General features: G+C 41.6%; 1 protein-coding gene across 1 annotated transcript; it reads right to left on the bottom strand.

Moving 5' to 3' along the window:
• Positions 1 to 4,238: 4,238 nt before the first annotated feature.
• plcxd3 (phosphatidylinositol-specific phospholipase C, X domain containing 3) lies at positions 4,239 to 13,723 on the bottom strand. Its single transcript, XM_010774748.1, has 5 exons — positions 13,448 to 13,723; positions 13,078 to 13,251; positions 11,735 to 11,910; positions 7,887 to 7,988; positions 4,239 to 6,723 (listed from the first exon to the last, which is right to left on the bottom strand). Exons 1-5 carry the CDS (start codon positions 13,721 to 13,723, stop codon positions 6,567 to 6,569), a joined length of 885 nt encoding a protein of 294 aa, XP_010773050.1. The 3' UTR covers positions 4,239 to 6,566.
• Positions 13,724 to 14,779: the final 1,056 nt, after the last annotated feature.

Below are 14,779 nucleotides of genomic sequence, written 5' to 3' on the forward strand. Positions count from 1 at the left end.
TTCAGTAGAAGCTGCTGGGACTCCCAGCAGCTTCTACTGAAGCCTTCCGAGTAAATCACCAGAAAGCCGACACCTCCTCATCTCCACCGCTCTCATGTTTGTTTTTGTGTTGCCATAAGTTAGTCTCTATGCGTTTCTGCGCTGGGCTAATGCTAATGCTAATAATGCTAATGCGAGGATAATAAAATGGCGGCTTAACAAAACATTTTGGGAGTTTTACGGGCCTTGGTTTGCAATCCGCCCAGCCAATCATAAATAGGAACCTTTTTCTCATGAACTAATTTCTGTTCCGGATTTTTTTGGTGTGAACGCAACATTTCGGAACTAAAGTGGGAAAAGTACTGCGGTGTGAAAGCGTCTTGTGTCCTTGCAGTCATTGTATCACCGTTTTATTTATTTTACATTTAAAGTATTTAATTCTATTATGCCACAGAAAACAGGAAAATCGAGAAGATGATACAAAGAAAACGTCAAATTCATAAATGTAGGTTGACCAAATATATATGTTAGTAGCATTTGCATGCATTTTAAATGTCTGTAAGTCCGTCTTGCTGACAAACACTTGATGCACTCGACGTCTGAACACGGTTAGAATCGGATGTCACTTCTTCTCATCTGATAACTGGAGCAGACAGGCACAGATGGTGCATTTCCTGCCGGTGCATATTCATAATTGAAACACAGAGACTTTACTCTCCTATTACATTATGTTAGCTGGAAATAAACAACATATTCCTAAACTAGATTTATCTTTCTCTTGCTTTTCTTGGCAGGAGTTATATCCTCGTCAACTAACAGGTTTTGACAGAATGAGGTTTCACTCATATTAGCATCAAGTGTGACAAGCACGGCGTCAGATTCTTGGTAAAATAAAGTGTGGACACATTCCCCTGGTCCTTCCCTGCAGAAATGTATCTTGACAGCTTATGCTAACAAGGCACAGCTTTTGGCCCACTTCTTCACTCATCAGACACTGACTGTTCTTGTTAATGTTGAGTGTGGTTGTCTTTGTATTTGTATGCAAGATGGTGGCAGAATGTGCCTATCCCCAGCTACAGTATTTCTCTTATTTATATGTAAATGTAGGGATATCAGTGTGTATTTGACTCAGCATGTAGGATTTGTAAGCCTGAATGTCTGTTCAGTGAGATATCCTCTCCAAACTGCAACTACACATACAGGCCTCGAAAATTCACTAATGATGACGGTAATAACTGCTGCACCCAACATGTGTTAATGTGCAGTTACAAAACATCTGTGTGTCACAATTACCATCACATTTTCTCTCACTTACACACATTAGCACATACACAACCCTTTAACCCTGCTGTAAATGCATTACACACACACACACCCCCGACAGCCTCCAGGCACTTAACCCTTGGGCCGGTGTTAAATACATGTGTCGTGGTGAGGTGGGAGTCCTGGGAAAGATTACTATGAATATGACAAGTGTGCGAGGCAGTGTGAGATCCCTTATGCCTAATTACTCATTTCCAGTGTGAGGGGAATGGTGAAGTACAAGTGCAGAGAAACTCCTAGCCTTCAGATGCTAATGAGGGAGAATATTTGGTTGTTCTTGTAACTGTACCCACCCCAAACACCTTGAAAAGGCTAATGGCTAAAGCTACATTGCTACTACAACTGAGAAGTTTCTTTCTCACACAGGCCTTTTTATCCGGATACTTTCAGCAATGCAAAGAGATACACTTACAAACTACCAGAAAATTTGAAGAAATGTCCGGAAAACGGCAAGGTCGCGCAAAACGGTCCTTTTTTTTAATCAAGGAATTTTCTGTTCCTGTTGCCTTCTAATAAATGTAATACATATTAATATCTATTGTAACTTTTTGTCTTACTTGTCTTATTCTACATTAGATGGTTTTAATTGTATTGTCTTGACTTTTTATATTTAAAGTAATTTAATAAAGTGTTTCTATATTTTATAAAGCAATTGACCTGTGTTAAATTGCCTACAAATAAAAGTACCTGCCTTCCCTTGAATTTTCACCTGCTCAAAAAGTGAAGGAAAGGTCAGACATGTTATCTTTTTTTTTTCAATGTCCTACTCTGGTATTTATCTTTTACTCTCTTAAATCAAACATGTGAAACCCTTGTGTGTTAGTGTGAGGGGTTAGGGTCCCCGACCCACACGTTGGTTCAGGTTCAATTTGAAGAGAGGTGGCAATTATAATAACGTAAATACAATAATCCTAAAAGGGTTGTGTGTTTCTGTACCTGGCTGGTCTACCTGCATGTGCCATCCGACCTCTGCAGCTCATCCAGAATGCAGCGGCCTGTCCGGTCTTCAACCTTCCTAAATTCTCCCACACCACACCGCTCCATCCATCCAGGACATGGTTAAACCGTACACCCCAGCACGTGCACTCCGCTCTGCATCAGCCAAACAGCTCGCTGCACCCGCACTGCGAGGGGGACCCAAGTTCCCATCAGCAAAAACACGTGGGTTTGCTATCCTGGCTCCAAAATGGTGGAATGAGCTCCCCATTGACATCAGGACAGCAGGAAGCTTACACATCTTCCGGCGCAGACTGAAAACTCATCTCTTTCGACTCCACTTCGAGCGATAAAATGAAAAACAAACAAAAAACACTTATATACTAACTAAGCACTTACATAGCCTACTAACAAAGCACTTGTATACTAATAAAGGACTGGCTTATCTAAAGCCAGTTGAGTAGCACTTGAAATGGTTTGGCTCTATGAAACCTGATGTACTTATATGATTCTGTTTTCTTCAAGTTTGTATCTTCTTGTTCGAATGCACTTATTGTAAGTCGCTTTGGATAAAAGCGTCAGCTAAATGCAATGTAATGTAATGTAATGTAATGTAATTGTCTGTTCATAACGTACTGACAAAAAGAATAATTACAACTCCCAGTTTCCCGTCTGCCCCTGATAATGACTCCAACTGTGTTGTTGACTTTGTTTAATTTTCTGTGTCCAAGCCTGTTATGTTGCTTTTTATGTCGCTAACCTGAAAATGGTATTTTGTGGTGAAGCTTCCCATCCGACAAGAGCCACCTGCTGTGTCGTGTAGTCCCCATCACTAGACACCGGAGTGGCTGGTGAATAAACTCTTCCTCCTCCTCACACTCCAAACTTTTCTAAAGCTTTGCATCTCGTTACTGCCCCTGTTTAAACCGTCTGAATGCCATCATCCATCTCTACCTCCCACACATCTTCCTCCTCGTTATCTGTGTGTTTGCCTGTGTGTGTGTGTGTGTGTGTGTGTGTGTGTGTGTGTGTGTGTGTGTGTGTTTGTGTGTGTGTGTGTTTCAGAGTGACAGAGATAGTTTGAAAGACACAAACATGCACACACGCTTAGGCACACAATAAATATGGGCATTTGCATTTTTTTCATTCCTCCAGTGAATGACTGTTTCAATCAAATCCAAAGTGTATTAGTGCCGCTGCACTTTCCCTTGGACAGACTTAATAATGACATGTAGTCCATTAGGAAACGGAATAAGGCACATCAATATAGAAACAAAATACAACGCACATGACAAGAAAATGTGAAGAAATATCACATCATGATCAAAATTATCTACAGGAAGAAATCATGATTTACGACTTTTCCTTCGCATAACTACTTCGATGCGCAGCTAGTTTATGTGTACCACCATAACACTGAAGTTGTATTAGGCAGCTCGCAGATGTACTCTACAGAATATTATGGTGGCATGATGTCAATAAGCCCTGTGTTTATACGTGTAAAAGATTTCCATTCAGTGATTTGTTTGAGCATCTGCATGGTTATCGCATGAGGTCCTTGACAGAAGGTCAGAATAACTCAACAAAATACAGTTTTTTTAATCTACAGTGAGATGCTCACAAATAATAGGCCACTCTGCACTGAGCATTTCGGTTTCCTCTCCATGAGCAACACCTGGCAGCAGGAGGACAGATGCTGAATAACAAAGCAGTCTGAGCAAGGTCACCCTGGGTGCCGCTTCCCACCCACCTCCATCCTCATCACCCTGGAAACTGGATGATTTTAGGATGCTTTTCTGCGCAGATAGGCAATGAAGCACGGTTATGTTCGATTAAAAGCCACACATCTACTTTAGAATTAGAGTACTGTCATTTGGTGATTGAATTCAATCACAATTGTATTATAATGGCTTTAATAATGATTTTGTTTGTCAAGCGTCTAACCAACCAATCAACACTCAGCAAGCCAGTAAATGGTCATAAAATGATACTCCACATCGTCAATCTTTAGGCAGAGAAGCTTTATTTGATTTGCCGTTTTCACTGAGAACAGAGTCACTTTTGAATAAAAGCTTTTGATTTTAACAACAGCGAAGGACTCGTTAGACACCAGGACATAAAGGCAATGACAACAGTTTGGACCAGGGAAGACACAAATGTCCGTACAACACAATTTAAGCCTTTTCAAGTTTGAAAATGTGTGTTGCTTTATTCTTAATCTGTATGGAGTAGTGGAACTGCAACATTTAAAAAGTAATTGTTTTCTGTGTAACTAAGATGCACCCATGCTCTGGAGAACAATATGCAGAAAATGACAGAGCTAAACAACAATAGGTAAATGTAGAACTGTTTGGTTCATGCACAAATCTGGAAAAAAAAGAAGAAGTTTTTATATAGTATGATAGCTTAGTTTAGGTCAAAGTTAAGAAGTTATTAGCAATGATTTTGCAATACTTTAAAGAATTTGCAATTTAACGGCAGGATACTATTTGCAATTACAGTATGTACAGACTTATTTTCACAATATAAAACATTTTAACATGAAAACACATTGAAGTAAAGAAGTACTGTTTAAACTCTAAAACTGGAACTCAGCTCCACATTGAAGCATACAATACAAAAAGGACTTTCTAGCTGGGACTCAGTCTCTCGATCACATGTACTTTTTAGAAATGGCACAGTTACTCACATGACATACATTCACAAATCCAAAGAGTTGAGTTTTCTGTTTTGGTTGTGCATTATCAAACTAGTAACAGTGTCCTGACAGAATACATTCTCAGCAGAAAGTGCAACACTGATCATAGGCTGTGTGGATGTTTGACTTGTATGTGATTGTTTTCATGCATAATGTGTAAAACCTCGCAATAAAAATATTATTTTTATCTTTCTGGGTGCAATTTCAAGGTATTTTTCCATCTTAGTCAAATACTGCAAGTTAAATATTTAAAGCAATTCAAGACAAATGAAAGATAATGGTGTGCTAAATGATATAGCACAAAACAGATGATTCAGTGACATTCAGAAACATGAAACACCTAATTACGTAGACACCAAAGAGTTACAGCTAGATATTAAACCAAACATTGATTGAGTTATTTAACAAGTGTCAATAGACACTGATGTGGCATCAAGACCCCCTGACTCCGTGAATCCTTTTCTGACTTCAAATGAATCTTGACTCTGAGTTAGAGTCAATAAACCTTATCACCTGTTATTATGAAAGGAACAACACTGTGATACATCGTATGATGACTCACATATACTGCACTACAGCAGTAAGTAAAGGTGCACACACAGACAGCGGATGAAAGCTCATACCCAGATTTACTGTAGTTTTATACTTGGCTATCACGACTCAGCACCCACCACGAAATGCCATAAATGTGTCATGTTGGATTCCTTACTGTTAGAGGTGACTAGTAACATAGAAAACATTACTAGCTATCTTAAATACATATTTTTTTAAGTCACCTTGCACAATAACATGTTACAATTATTGTTTGGTTTTGATGCACCATATGTAAAGTACACATGTTGTGAAAGGTACTTTTTTCTTGGCTGACAAAGCTTCACTCTCGTTCTCTATTTCTCTGTGTTTATTAATTAGTGAAACATGACTTACCAAGTCAAAAAATGGTGTCTGATCAATTTCAAGGCTGCAAGCTTATTTCAGATGAGACTAAAAGAAAAAAGCCAATGTGAGATAACTGCTGAGGAAACATAAAAAAGGTTGCTTTCTTTTCTAACACTTAAAATAATTCTGCTGTGTAGGCCTATATGCTTTTCAGAAACACTCGCAGTGATCTGACTTAGAATGCTTATTGTAAAAATAACATCTACAAATGTAGTGGTTTAAGTTTCTCAACACCAATTTCTGCAAAAAAAACTTTTACTAGAATAAAACAAATTATGTACCAATACATTTAGCAGAATGTTGAAATGCTGAGAGCAATCTACCCCAGGTGAAGTGCTTTGCCTGAAAACAGTGCATTTAATCAGTGGAGAACACTGTTCTTTTTTATAGCACAGTAAGTAAAGAACATCTCACTTGAAAAAACTATTTTGATCCCCAATATAGGAAACAAACAAAACCTCTTTCTCTTTGTGCTCCAACCAAATACCATTGTTGTTCCTCCCAATCCCAACTTCCCTTACCTCAACGTCCTTCTGTCAATTGAGCTTGCACACCACTATAGCCCTAAATAAATTAAAAGGAGCAGTGCAGCTCCCCTCCTGAAATAAATGCCAAAGAGAGAAGAGTGAGAGCACAGACAAAGCCTCTAGTGATAGTGGTGACTGTGCTCCCTAACGCCCACTGTGGGCTCTCAGGTGGCGTAATCATCCTCGTCGTCCAGGTGATAGTTGAGGGTGATGACAGCGCTGATGAATTCTCCAAGCTCTACAAAGTCAGCTGTGATAATGTTGATGCCACTCTCCCCGGGTCTCTGTGACCTGATCCACTGCATCATGGCTGGTAAGGCCCTGGGAGGACGCATGAAAACACACACAGGCACACGTTAGGAGAAAGAGGAAGAGGGGGAAACAAAGTCACAAAAGATAAAGAGAGGGAGTGAAGAAGGGATGATTCTCGGTTGGCTGGTTGAACACGGAGAGGGACACGCTGTGATAAAAGATCTCTGTGACGCAGCATGGGATGTCTGTGAGCCAGAAAGCAGCTGTGAGGATGACACTTGCTGGACATGATCATGTGTGCCGTGCACCAGGGGGAGGGTTTTACTCCTGCAGATGCCTCACCCAGCTTTCTGAGCTACAAAATTCACCAGATGTCTCCTCCCAACCCGCTCGCTTTCTTTGCTCTGTCTGTGTGGCTAAAGGAATAGATGAAATGTTGAAGGATGCCTACATCAAAGTAACCTAATGCCTGGTGAGAATGACTTATAGTGGAGTTATCAAATTAATAATTCATGCCCGGGAAACTGGTGGCTCTGCTGCTGAGGCTTTTAACAAACTTGTGACATTAAGATAAAAATGATATACACACAGACCCCCTGGTAAATCAGAAAAAGACAACTTTAACAAGAACTGAGAAGAGGCAGTTTAGAAAGAGGGAGGAGGTGGTAAAGAAGCATCGCCTTAGGTTTGTGGCAGCTGTCTGTTCAAAAAAACTGAAATGAGGTCAATGTCAAACGTAGAAAGCAACACGCCAATGGATTATTAAATTATATGATGACTCAAATATGAGTCACAGTTATGTGAGTGTGTGTACACATGTATGCGCCTGAGGTGTTGCTTGATGTTTGGTTGCCTGTGTATAAATTGAATATTTGTATGTGTTGCTTACCATGCATCTAATTCAATCCTAGTGCTGTATAACACATAGTTGTCTCTCTTTCTGTCATATATCAGTTGCACACCTATTATGATATACTTTTCCTATTCCATATTTTAGACAATAAACACAACTGTGTTCACGTTTTTTCTGCCACACAATCCCCTACTCCACACTGTGTCTCATGCAAACATTATAAAAATGCCACCACAATTAATTTATGAATCTAGTCTAATTTCCATTCTCTGACTTATCATTTCATCACATACGTCATCATTGTTAGAGCTTTATGTTTTGTTATGTTTATTTTTTGTGATATTTCACCACTAAAGAAACATAGAAACATCGTCCACACCTTTCTGTGATTGTCTCTCTCAGTCCGCTCGCCATGCCCTTCATCACGGTGCTGGCCTTCGGTGTCAGGACCACCTGGGAGACAAAGAAGGTCCCCTTCCTCCTGCAAAAGACAAATCAAGTATTTACAATGTGTTTTGGATTTATTTGACCTTTTGTGTAGTTTTGTAGTTTTACGTGAAGCCCCTTATGAGATTTGCAGCAGAGAGGTGCTGCTGTGCATAAATAAATAAAACATTTATTTTCTTTAGATTAAAGGTACATTTGAGAAACCGGCTCGAGATCGCTAGAATTTGAAAATACACGACCGGAGAAAATCTGCCACTTCCTTATAGAGCCCCTCCTCCCACACACACGAATGCGCCCATGACCAATCAACACACTCTCACTCCATAATCGTCCAGGAGCGACGTTTGGTCAGGGTCCCGTGGCGTGCAGTTGTGACGCTCCTAGGCTCCTTCAGCTTCATAAAGGGACGCAAATACCTTTCAACTGATTGCAACGTGTTCCCATCTGCTGCGGGATTTGACGCTCATGGAAGCACGGCATTCGTTTGTGTCGGCTGCCCTTAAATGTGAGCAATGTGAGCGTCCATTCCCATTGGATAACGGAGAATTGTACACCCGGAAGTAAGTATTCCCCTTACTGTCGATTGATTTTACAGTGATATCTGCACTACTCATCGACACCAGATTATCCTTGTTAATTACACAACATTGATTGGTTTAAATTGTGTGCAATGCTTTTGTATTTTTCCCCTTCGATTCGGAGAAACAAATATTTTTTCGGAGTAAAGGATGGCAGAAGACACTACACTACCCAGAATCTCCATCTATCGTTTAGGACAGGCCTATTCAAATGACGGCCCGCGGGCCAGATGCGGCCCAGAACCAACTCCCGAGTGGCCCAGCCTCAGCCAAATTCCTACACTAGTACAGAGACCATGAACGCAACACTCCGCGTTGCATAGAAACCACCAAACCACAACACAGCACGTTTTTTGAAAGTGCATCTAGTGGTGCTAGTAACGGTGGTCCTATGATAGCAACTCTAAAACATGTCTCTCTCAACTCTGAAGCGTAAACAGAGACAAAACGGTCATTCATCTTGTGGAGCAGATGCGCGCATTCCAAGTCAAGCTGGACCTTTTCGCGACCGACTTGAGTACGGGTCGGATGCTGCATTTTCCGACGCTCCTCAAACACATCACATCCCCGGCATAAATCACGGATGTGATGACAGATTTCATTGCGAGGCTGAAAGAGAACTTTGCCGGTTGATTGGACTTGCTCTGCACGAAGAGGTGATGGGCTTTGCCAGAGACCCCTTCACTGTTGCAATAGAGGGGGACATATCAACCTGAGCAAAGGAAGTGGTCCCCTGCATCGACGAGGGGAACATGCATTCATCCGTAATGGCACAAGAGCAGCACACTAACGGGCACAGCAGTTCCCTAACGTTCAGAAAGTAGCGACCTGTGTGCTCAGTATGTTTGGATCAACATACACATGTTAATCAAGCTTTTCACACATTAACTCAATAAAAAGTATCACTCGCTGCTCCCTGACTGACAGCACTCTTCTCCAATTTCTTAGAATTGCATTGACATCCTATGAGCCAAAAATCACTGCTCTTGTTCAAAACAACAAATGTCATGTCTCCCATTGAGAAAGTCAGCGATGACAAATCACAAATGAGGTGATAGTAAGCACCTAGTTTACTATATTAGATGTGTAGTGTAGTATTCATTCATATGTAGTTACCCTTATCCCGTGTTATGGGTTTGTGCACTGAAGGGTTTGACAGTTCTCATTCATAACACTCCGTTCGATGTCTCAGTATGGGATGCGCCTCAACGCGTATGCAAACAGAAGCATCAATCTCATTACGCCAATACTGATTGGCTGGTGATCTTGACGTCTATGTCAGGGAATCCACCCACCCTTTAAGTAGCTTGCGCTACGTTGCAGCGTCATTCAAACACCTCTTCTCGCTTCAGAGCACATCTCGAATATCAGTAGCCGGGCTAGCTTAACGGTCCACAGACTGAACCCAAGCTAACATTCGGTCAACGGGCGCTTGCCGGTTACTTTTTTGCAGAAGCAGAAGATTGAAAATACTAACACACCAGTTAATATTGTAATCTGCCCCGCCGTTTTTTCTTTCGAAATAACGGTAATGTTTGATTTTTTTCTTCAAACAGTAACATACTGTGCGCTAGCTGTAGTCCCTCCGCGCCGACACCACAGCGCGAGCGAAGACGGAAGTCCTTCTCCCCGCGACAACCAGAGCGACGAAAGATAAGAAAGATATAACACAACCAGTTGTAATCATCTTCTTAAGAAAAATCTACCCCGTCGTTTCTCCTTTTGTCGGCTGGGCCCCGGGCGCAAGAGCCGCGAGAAAGCGGAGCCCCGCGCTGGACTCAAGCGGCCCCAACTGGACCTCACCGTGGTCCTACCCGCGGAGGAGTCCAGAGCTGATATACGTGGGACGGACAGGATGAAAGCGTTCCTCCGAGTTCCTCTTATCCGACCGGACTGGAGCATGCAAGAGCACCTCTTCTTTCATCTGCCCAGGCTGCCAACGCCGAAGCGATGTCCCGCCCCCCAAAGCACCCAGCTCGCCCTGCCTCCAGTTGGACTTGCCAGCGTCCTGCCCATGCGCTGCATCCAGGCGGACATCCCCTGGCCTGAAGTGGCCAAGAGACTCCAGATCTCGCTATGAGGGCAAGAACTGCCCCAAGCAGCGAGGATGAAGAGGCAGCTTCTCCCACTTCCACAGATGCTGGACGAGGTGTCGGTTCCGTGGAAGACCCGCGCCCTTCAAGGCACAAGGCCCCAACCAGGGCGTGCCTCCGTCTTCTTGGATTGTGACTACGCATGAAAGCTCGCCTGCTCCGCATGGCGCCCAGTGGAGCCGCATGTGCAGCCCACCTCCAACGCGGCTGCTTCGGCACGAAGCCCAGGAACCCACGCTACGCAAAGGCAGACAGCTCAGTCAGCAAGACCGAACGAGCCTATAAAAAGCCGCAGCTCTTGTCCGCAGGGCCTCAACTCTCCTCGCGCGACGCCCTACCCGGCGAGCTCTGCGAGACATGAAGAACAAACCTGACCTGCCGTGTGGACGAAATTCGCAGCGATCACGACATTTGCCCTCCCGTGTCGCAGTGCTGGCGCAGGCCAACGCCACGGCAAGCACTGGGATACATGGTGGTACAGGAGAGAGCCAGGTGGCTTAACCTGACGAAGCTTCCAGACCGGGAAAAAGAGACGTCTTGGACATGCCCTATTGTTCCAGAGGGCATAATTGGCTCCGCTCTACGCTCGTGCACAGGCTGTGAATCCAAAAAGAAAGAATGATGAGCTCCAGTTTTCTTCCCCGAAGGTCCCAGCGTCGCCTTCCAACGCCCCCGCGGCAGTCCNACCGTTCAGTTTGAATTTCACAATAAAGTTAGTAGTAATATTTTGTTTTGATATTATTGTTTTTTATTAACTACTAGACCACTGGGTCATGTTAAGACCATATTTGCTGTGTTTCTGTGGTTTTTTTCCATCGCTTTTGTGTTAAAAATATCAAAACAATAACTAAATATATCCGTCATAAACTAAACCAGAAACAGCAGTATATTTTATTTTGTTAACACTGTAAACTTGACAGCTTTTTAACCCAAACCACCTACTGGTTAAAGCACGTTATTACACGTTTAGAGTAATGCAATGCAGGTAGATTGTGCTACCTGCTTGAAATGGGATGGAACCACGGCAGACTGTCCAAAACTGGATTTGAACGGGTCCACCGCGTCATGCATTAGGGTGCCCTCTTAGTGTAATAAAGGTAAAGGCTGACCTCCGATCAGTAACTGACGCCTGGAGAAACTGAATCAGCTTCTCTGGGTCGGTGGTGTTGGCCCATGGGGAGGGCATCATCTGCCCGGGCCACAGGAAGGGCACCTCCAGGGCCATGGGGTGATGGTAGAAGACCAGCACCTGGTACTCCTTCTCCCATAGATACTGCAGAGACACCTGGGATGGAGGCATGTATTCAGCGCAGCAGGAGGTATATAAAGAGCGGCCATTTTGAGATTCGAAGAAAATAAGAAAATATGATGGGATAAGTTATTGTAAACACATAAGAGCAACTTCTGTGCTCAGTGACATTTAAAACAGGTAGCTAAGATGTACCTGGCAGTTTTTTAGAAAGCTTTGTGTTCATTTAAAAGAAGCAAATAAAATAAGTGGATATAATTGCCTAATGTGATGCCTATTTCTGCAACGCTGTTCAATATTCAGTGTTGATTGTTCAAAAATGGTATTTCAGACGACAACTGCTATTTTATGTCTAATCAGAGTGTATTGCTTAATACTAAAATTACTAAAGAGAACTGGTGGAGTTACAGGCTATTCAAGAGGAAAACATATTATGAAAACATTTCTCAGAATTACTGAGACTGAAACCTGCCAGAATTGAAATATTCCGAAAAAGATAAATGTTACACGTTGGTGCAGTTCTACTTGTAGTTTCTGTTTTATTAATTAAAGAAGGAAAACATTCAACTTTTTTGCACAATATTATAGTGTAAACCACAATATTGTATAAGCATTGCTTTAGTTGCAGTACTTTTACAGTGTATGATAATGAAAGAATAAAAAAACTCAGGAGAAAAGCCCTAGTTAGACATTACCTATTCAACTTCTATGCAAAAGGGAATATGTGGAAAAACATGATAATAATCATTCTGTTTCACAAGAGATCAAAACACAATGATCACGGCTATGCAGGGCTGATAAAACAATAATTATTTAAAAGCGTTTTGAACACACACACTCTCAGACCCCGCCCCCACACCCACATACATACACAAAACACACACTGACAATAACAATATGTGCCTACTTTTTATTTCTCTTAATCAAGAATGGCTGAGGTAAAAAAAAAAAGCATAGTTTTGTTCAGCTTCTAGGTCACTTAATTGCTTTAAGTCCTACTCAATACAATACAATAGAAAAGGGCTTTATTGGCATGACTACATTTTGAACATTAATGCCAAAGCATTCTGCACAAGGAGTTATAAAAGAACAAAGACTAAAAAGAAACACTAAACATAAATGTCAACAATACATGTGGCACAACAGGAAAACACAAAACATGATTCACTGTGAAGTGTCTAGTGTATCTGAATAGGACAGTACCTCCTGAGCGAAGATGACCGGGCAGAGTTTGTCTCCAAACACCTCTCTTAACATGGACACCAGTTTTTCATGGTGCATGTTCTGCACGCCGTAGAAGTGGTTAAAATCCAGGAACACAACCTCTCTGGCATGAGCTGACAGGAAACCGCTGATCTGCTCTAGACCTTCTCGGACCTAAAAGACACAAATATGAACAACACAGGTATTAACAATTTATTTTAACACATAATGAGATTAAATATAGGCACTTGTTGATAAAACTCACATTAATATGCTGCCAAATACACAGATATGTACAAACATTACTTAGCAGCCACATGCATTGGAAAAATATTCATCGCATTAGAAAACTTCAGAGTTGTATGCTGACCGTGGCGCTGAATAGCCCGTGGGCGAAGAACAGCTCGTTGTCAGGGTCACGGGGCTTGGTGGAGATGCGCAGGTCAAAGAAGCGGACCCCAGCCTCCAGTTGGCTCGTGAAGTTCATGGTCTGTGTAGCCAACCACTTTCTCATTAGCTTCTTGGCCACCGTGCCAAAAACAGACACAAAGTTCTGCACAGTGTCCGGCTGCTCGGGGCCAACTGGAGACGCCTCGTCAATGTAAAAACTAAAGGAATCATGGGAACCTGGAGGAGACACAAACATGAGTCTTAATGCAGGTTTTCAACACAACAGGTTTTGTTTCTGTGCTGACACAGCTTTGAGAGTGAGGTCAAAGCTGAAAAATATCCCGGTACCATGGCAACAACACTGACTGAGAATAATAGCATTTTACGTCGTAAAGTTATGAACTTGTATGACTTGAAAAGTTGTGCTCATATACTCTTATTTATTCATCCAGACCAGAGATCCGAGAGCTTTGATTATTAGGATTTTTTCTTTAGCTTTCAGAGCATTATTCTCTTTAGTGAATATAAAGTGCAATTGTCTGTGTTTAACTTTTGTTTTGTCAGTTGGTGTTGTCATTGGTCTTTTTCCAACCACACAGATCAATTACTTAAAACACAATAATCATATATTGAGTCTTACCGGTTTGTCCAACTATCATGTTGTTACCAAATATTTTAACAACATCTTGTGGTCTTCCTCAGTAGATTAAGTAGTCGTATTCATTTTATGTAGAGAAAATCTTTTGCTAGATCTGTTGCCGGTTTTTTGCTCTGCCTCTGTAAGTAATATGCCTTTAGAATCCAGTCTTGTCTCATCCTTAATGACTAAATTTGCAATTTCCTATCCTTGGTGGTCTTCTAGTCCCCACAGTAAGGCTAATTTCCTTCAGAATTGCAAAGGTATATTATATTTTCTTGTAGATTATAGGATACCCTTTCATACTGTAGATCTTGACAAAACACTAACACCCAAGTAATTGCTTTTTGCAGGTGTTTTTTTACAAACAATTTCAAATCTTATTTCAGACTAATGTTTTTTCAAAAGTCACTTTCAGTATGATCTGAAAGTTTTAAAGCATTTTCAATAAATAGGATAATATATTGCAGGGACAAAGAAAGAAATAACTAATTCTGGCTTTGACTCATGTTTCTCAGTTAGATCACAGCAGTTTCATCAAATCTGAATAAATAAAGGCCACGTGGCTTTAGACGCAACTTGGGTTGACCTCTATCAAACACATAAGTGAACTACTGCTTGTCTGGGCTTTGATCAAACTGACCTACCATAACATCTCAAATATTCATAAATGTA

Source organism: Notothenia coriiceps, unplaced genomic scaffold, assembly GCF_000735185.1.
Source record: "Notothenia coriiceps isolate Sejong01 unplaced genomic scaffold, NC01 NC01_scaffold00014523, whole genome shotgun sequence".
In the NCBI taxonomy this organism is placed as follows: Eukaryota; Metazoa; Chordata; class Actinopteri; order Perciformes; family Nototheniidae; genus Notothenia; species Notothenia coriiceps.

Coding starts and splice junctions, on each gene's coding strand:
- plcxd3 (XM_010774748.1), bottom strand. CDS start 13,723: ATGTTTGTGTCTCCTCCAGGTTCCCATGATTCCTTTAGTTTTTACATT. Junction 13,252..13,447: donor ACGGGCTATTCAGCGCCACG/GTCAGCATACAA, acceptor TGTGTCTTTTAG/GTCCGAGAAGGTCTAGAGCA. Junction 6,724..7,886: donor AGAGAGACAATCACAGAAAG/GTGTGGACGATG, acceptor GCGTCCTCCCAG/GGCCTTACCAGCCATGATGC.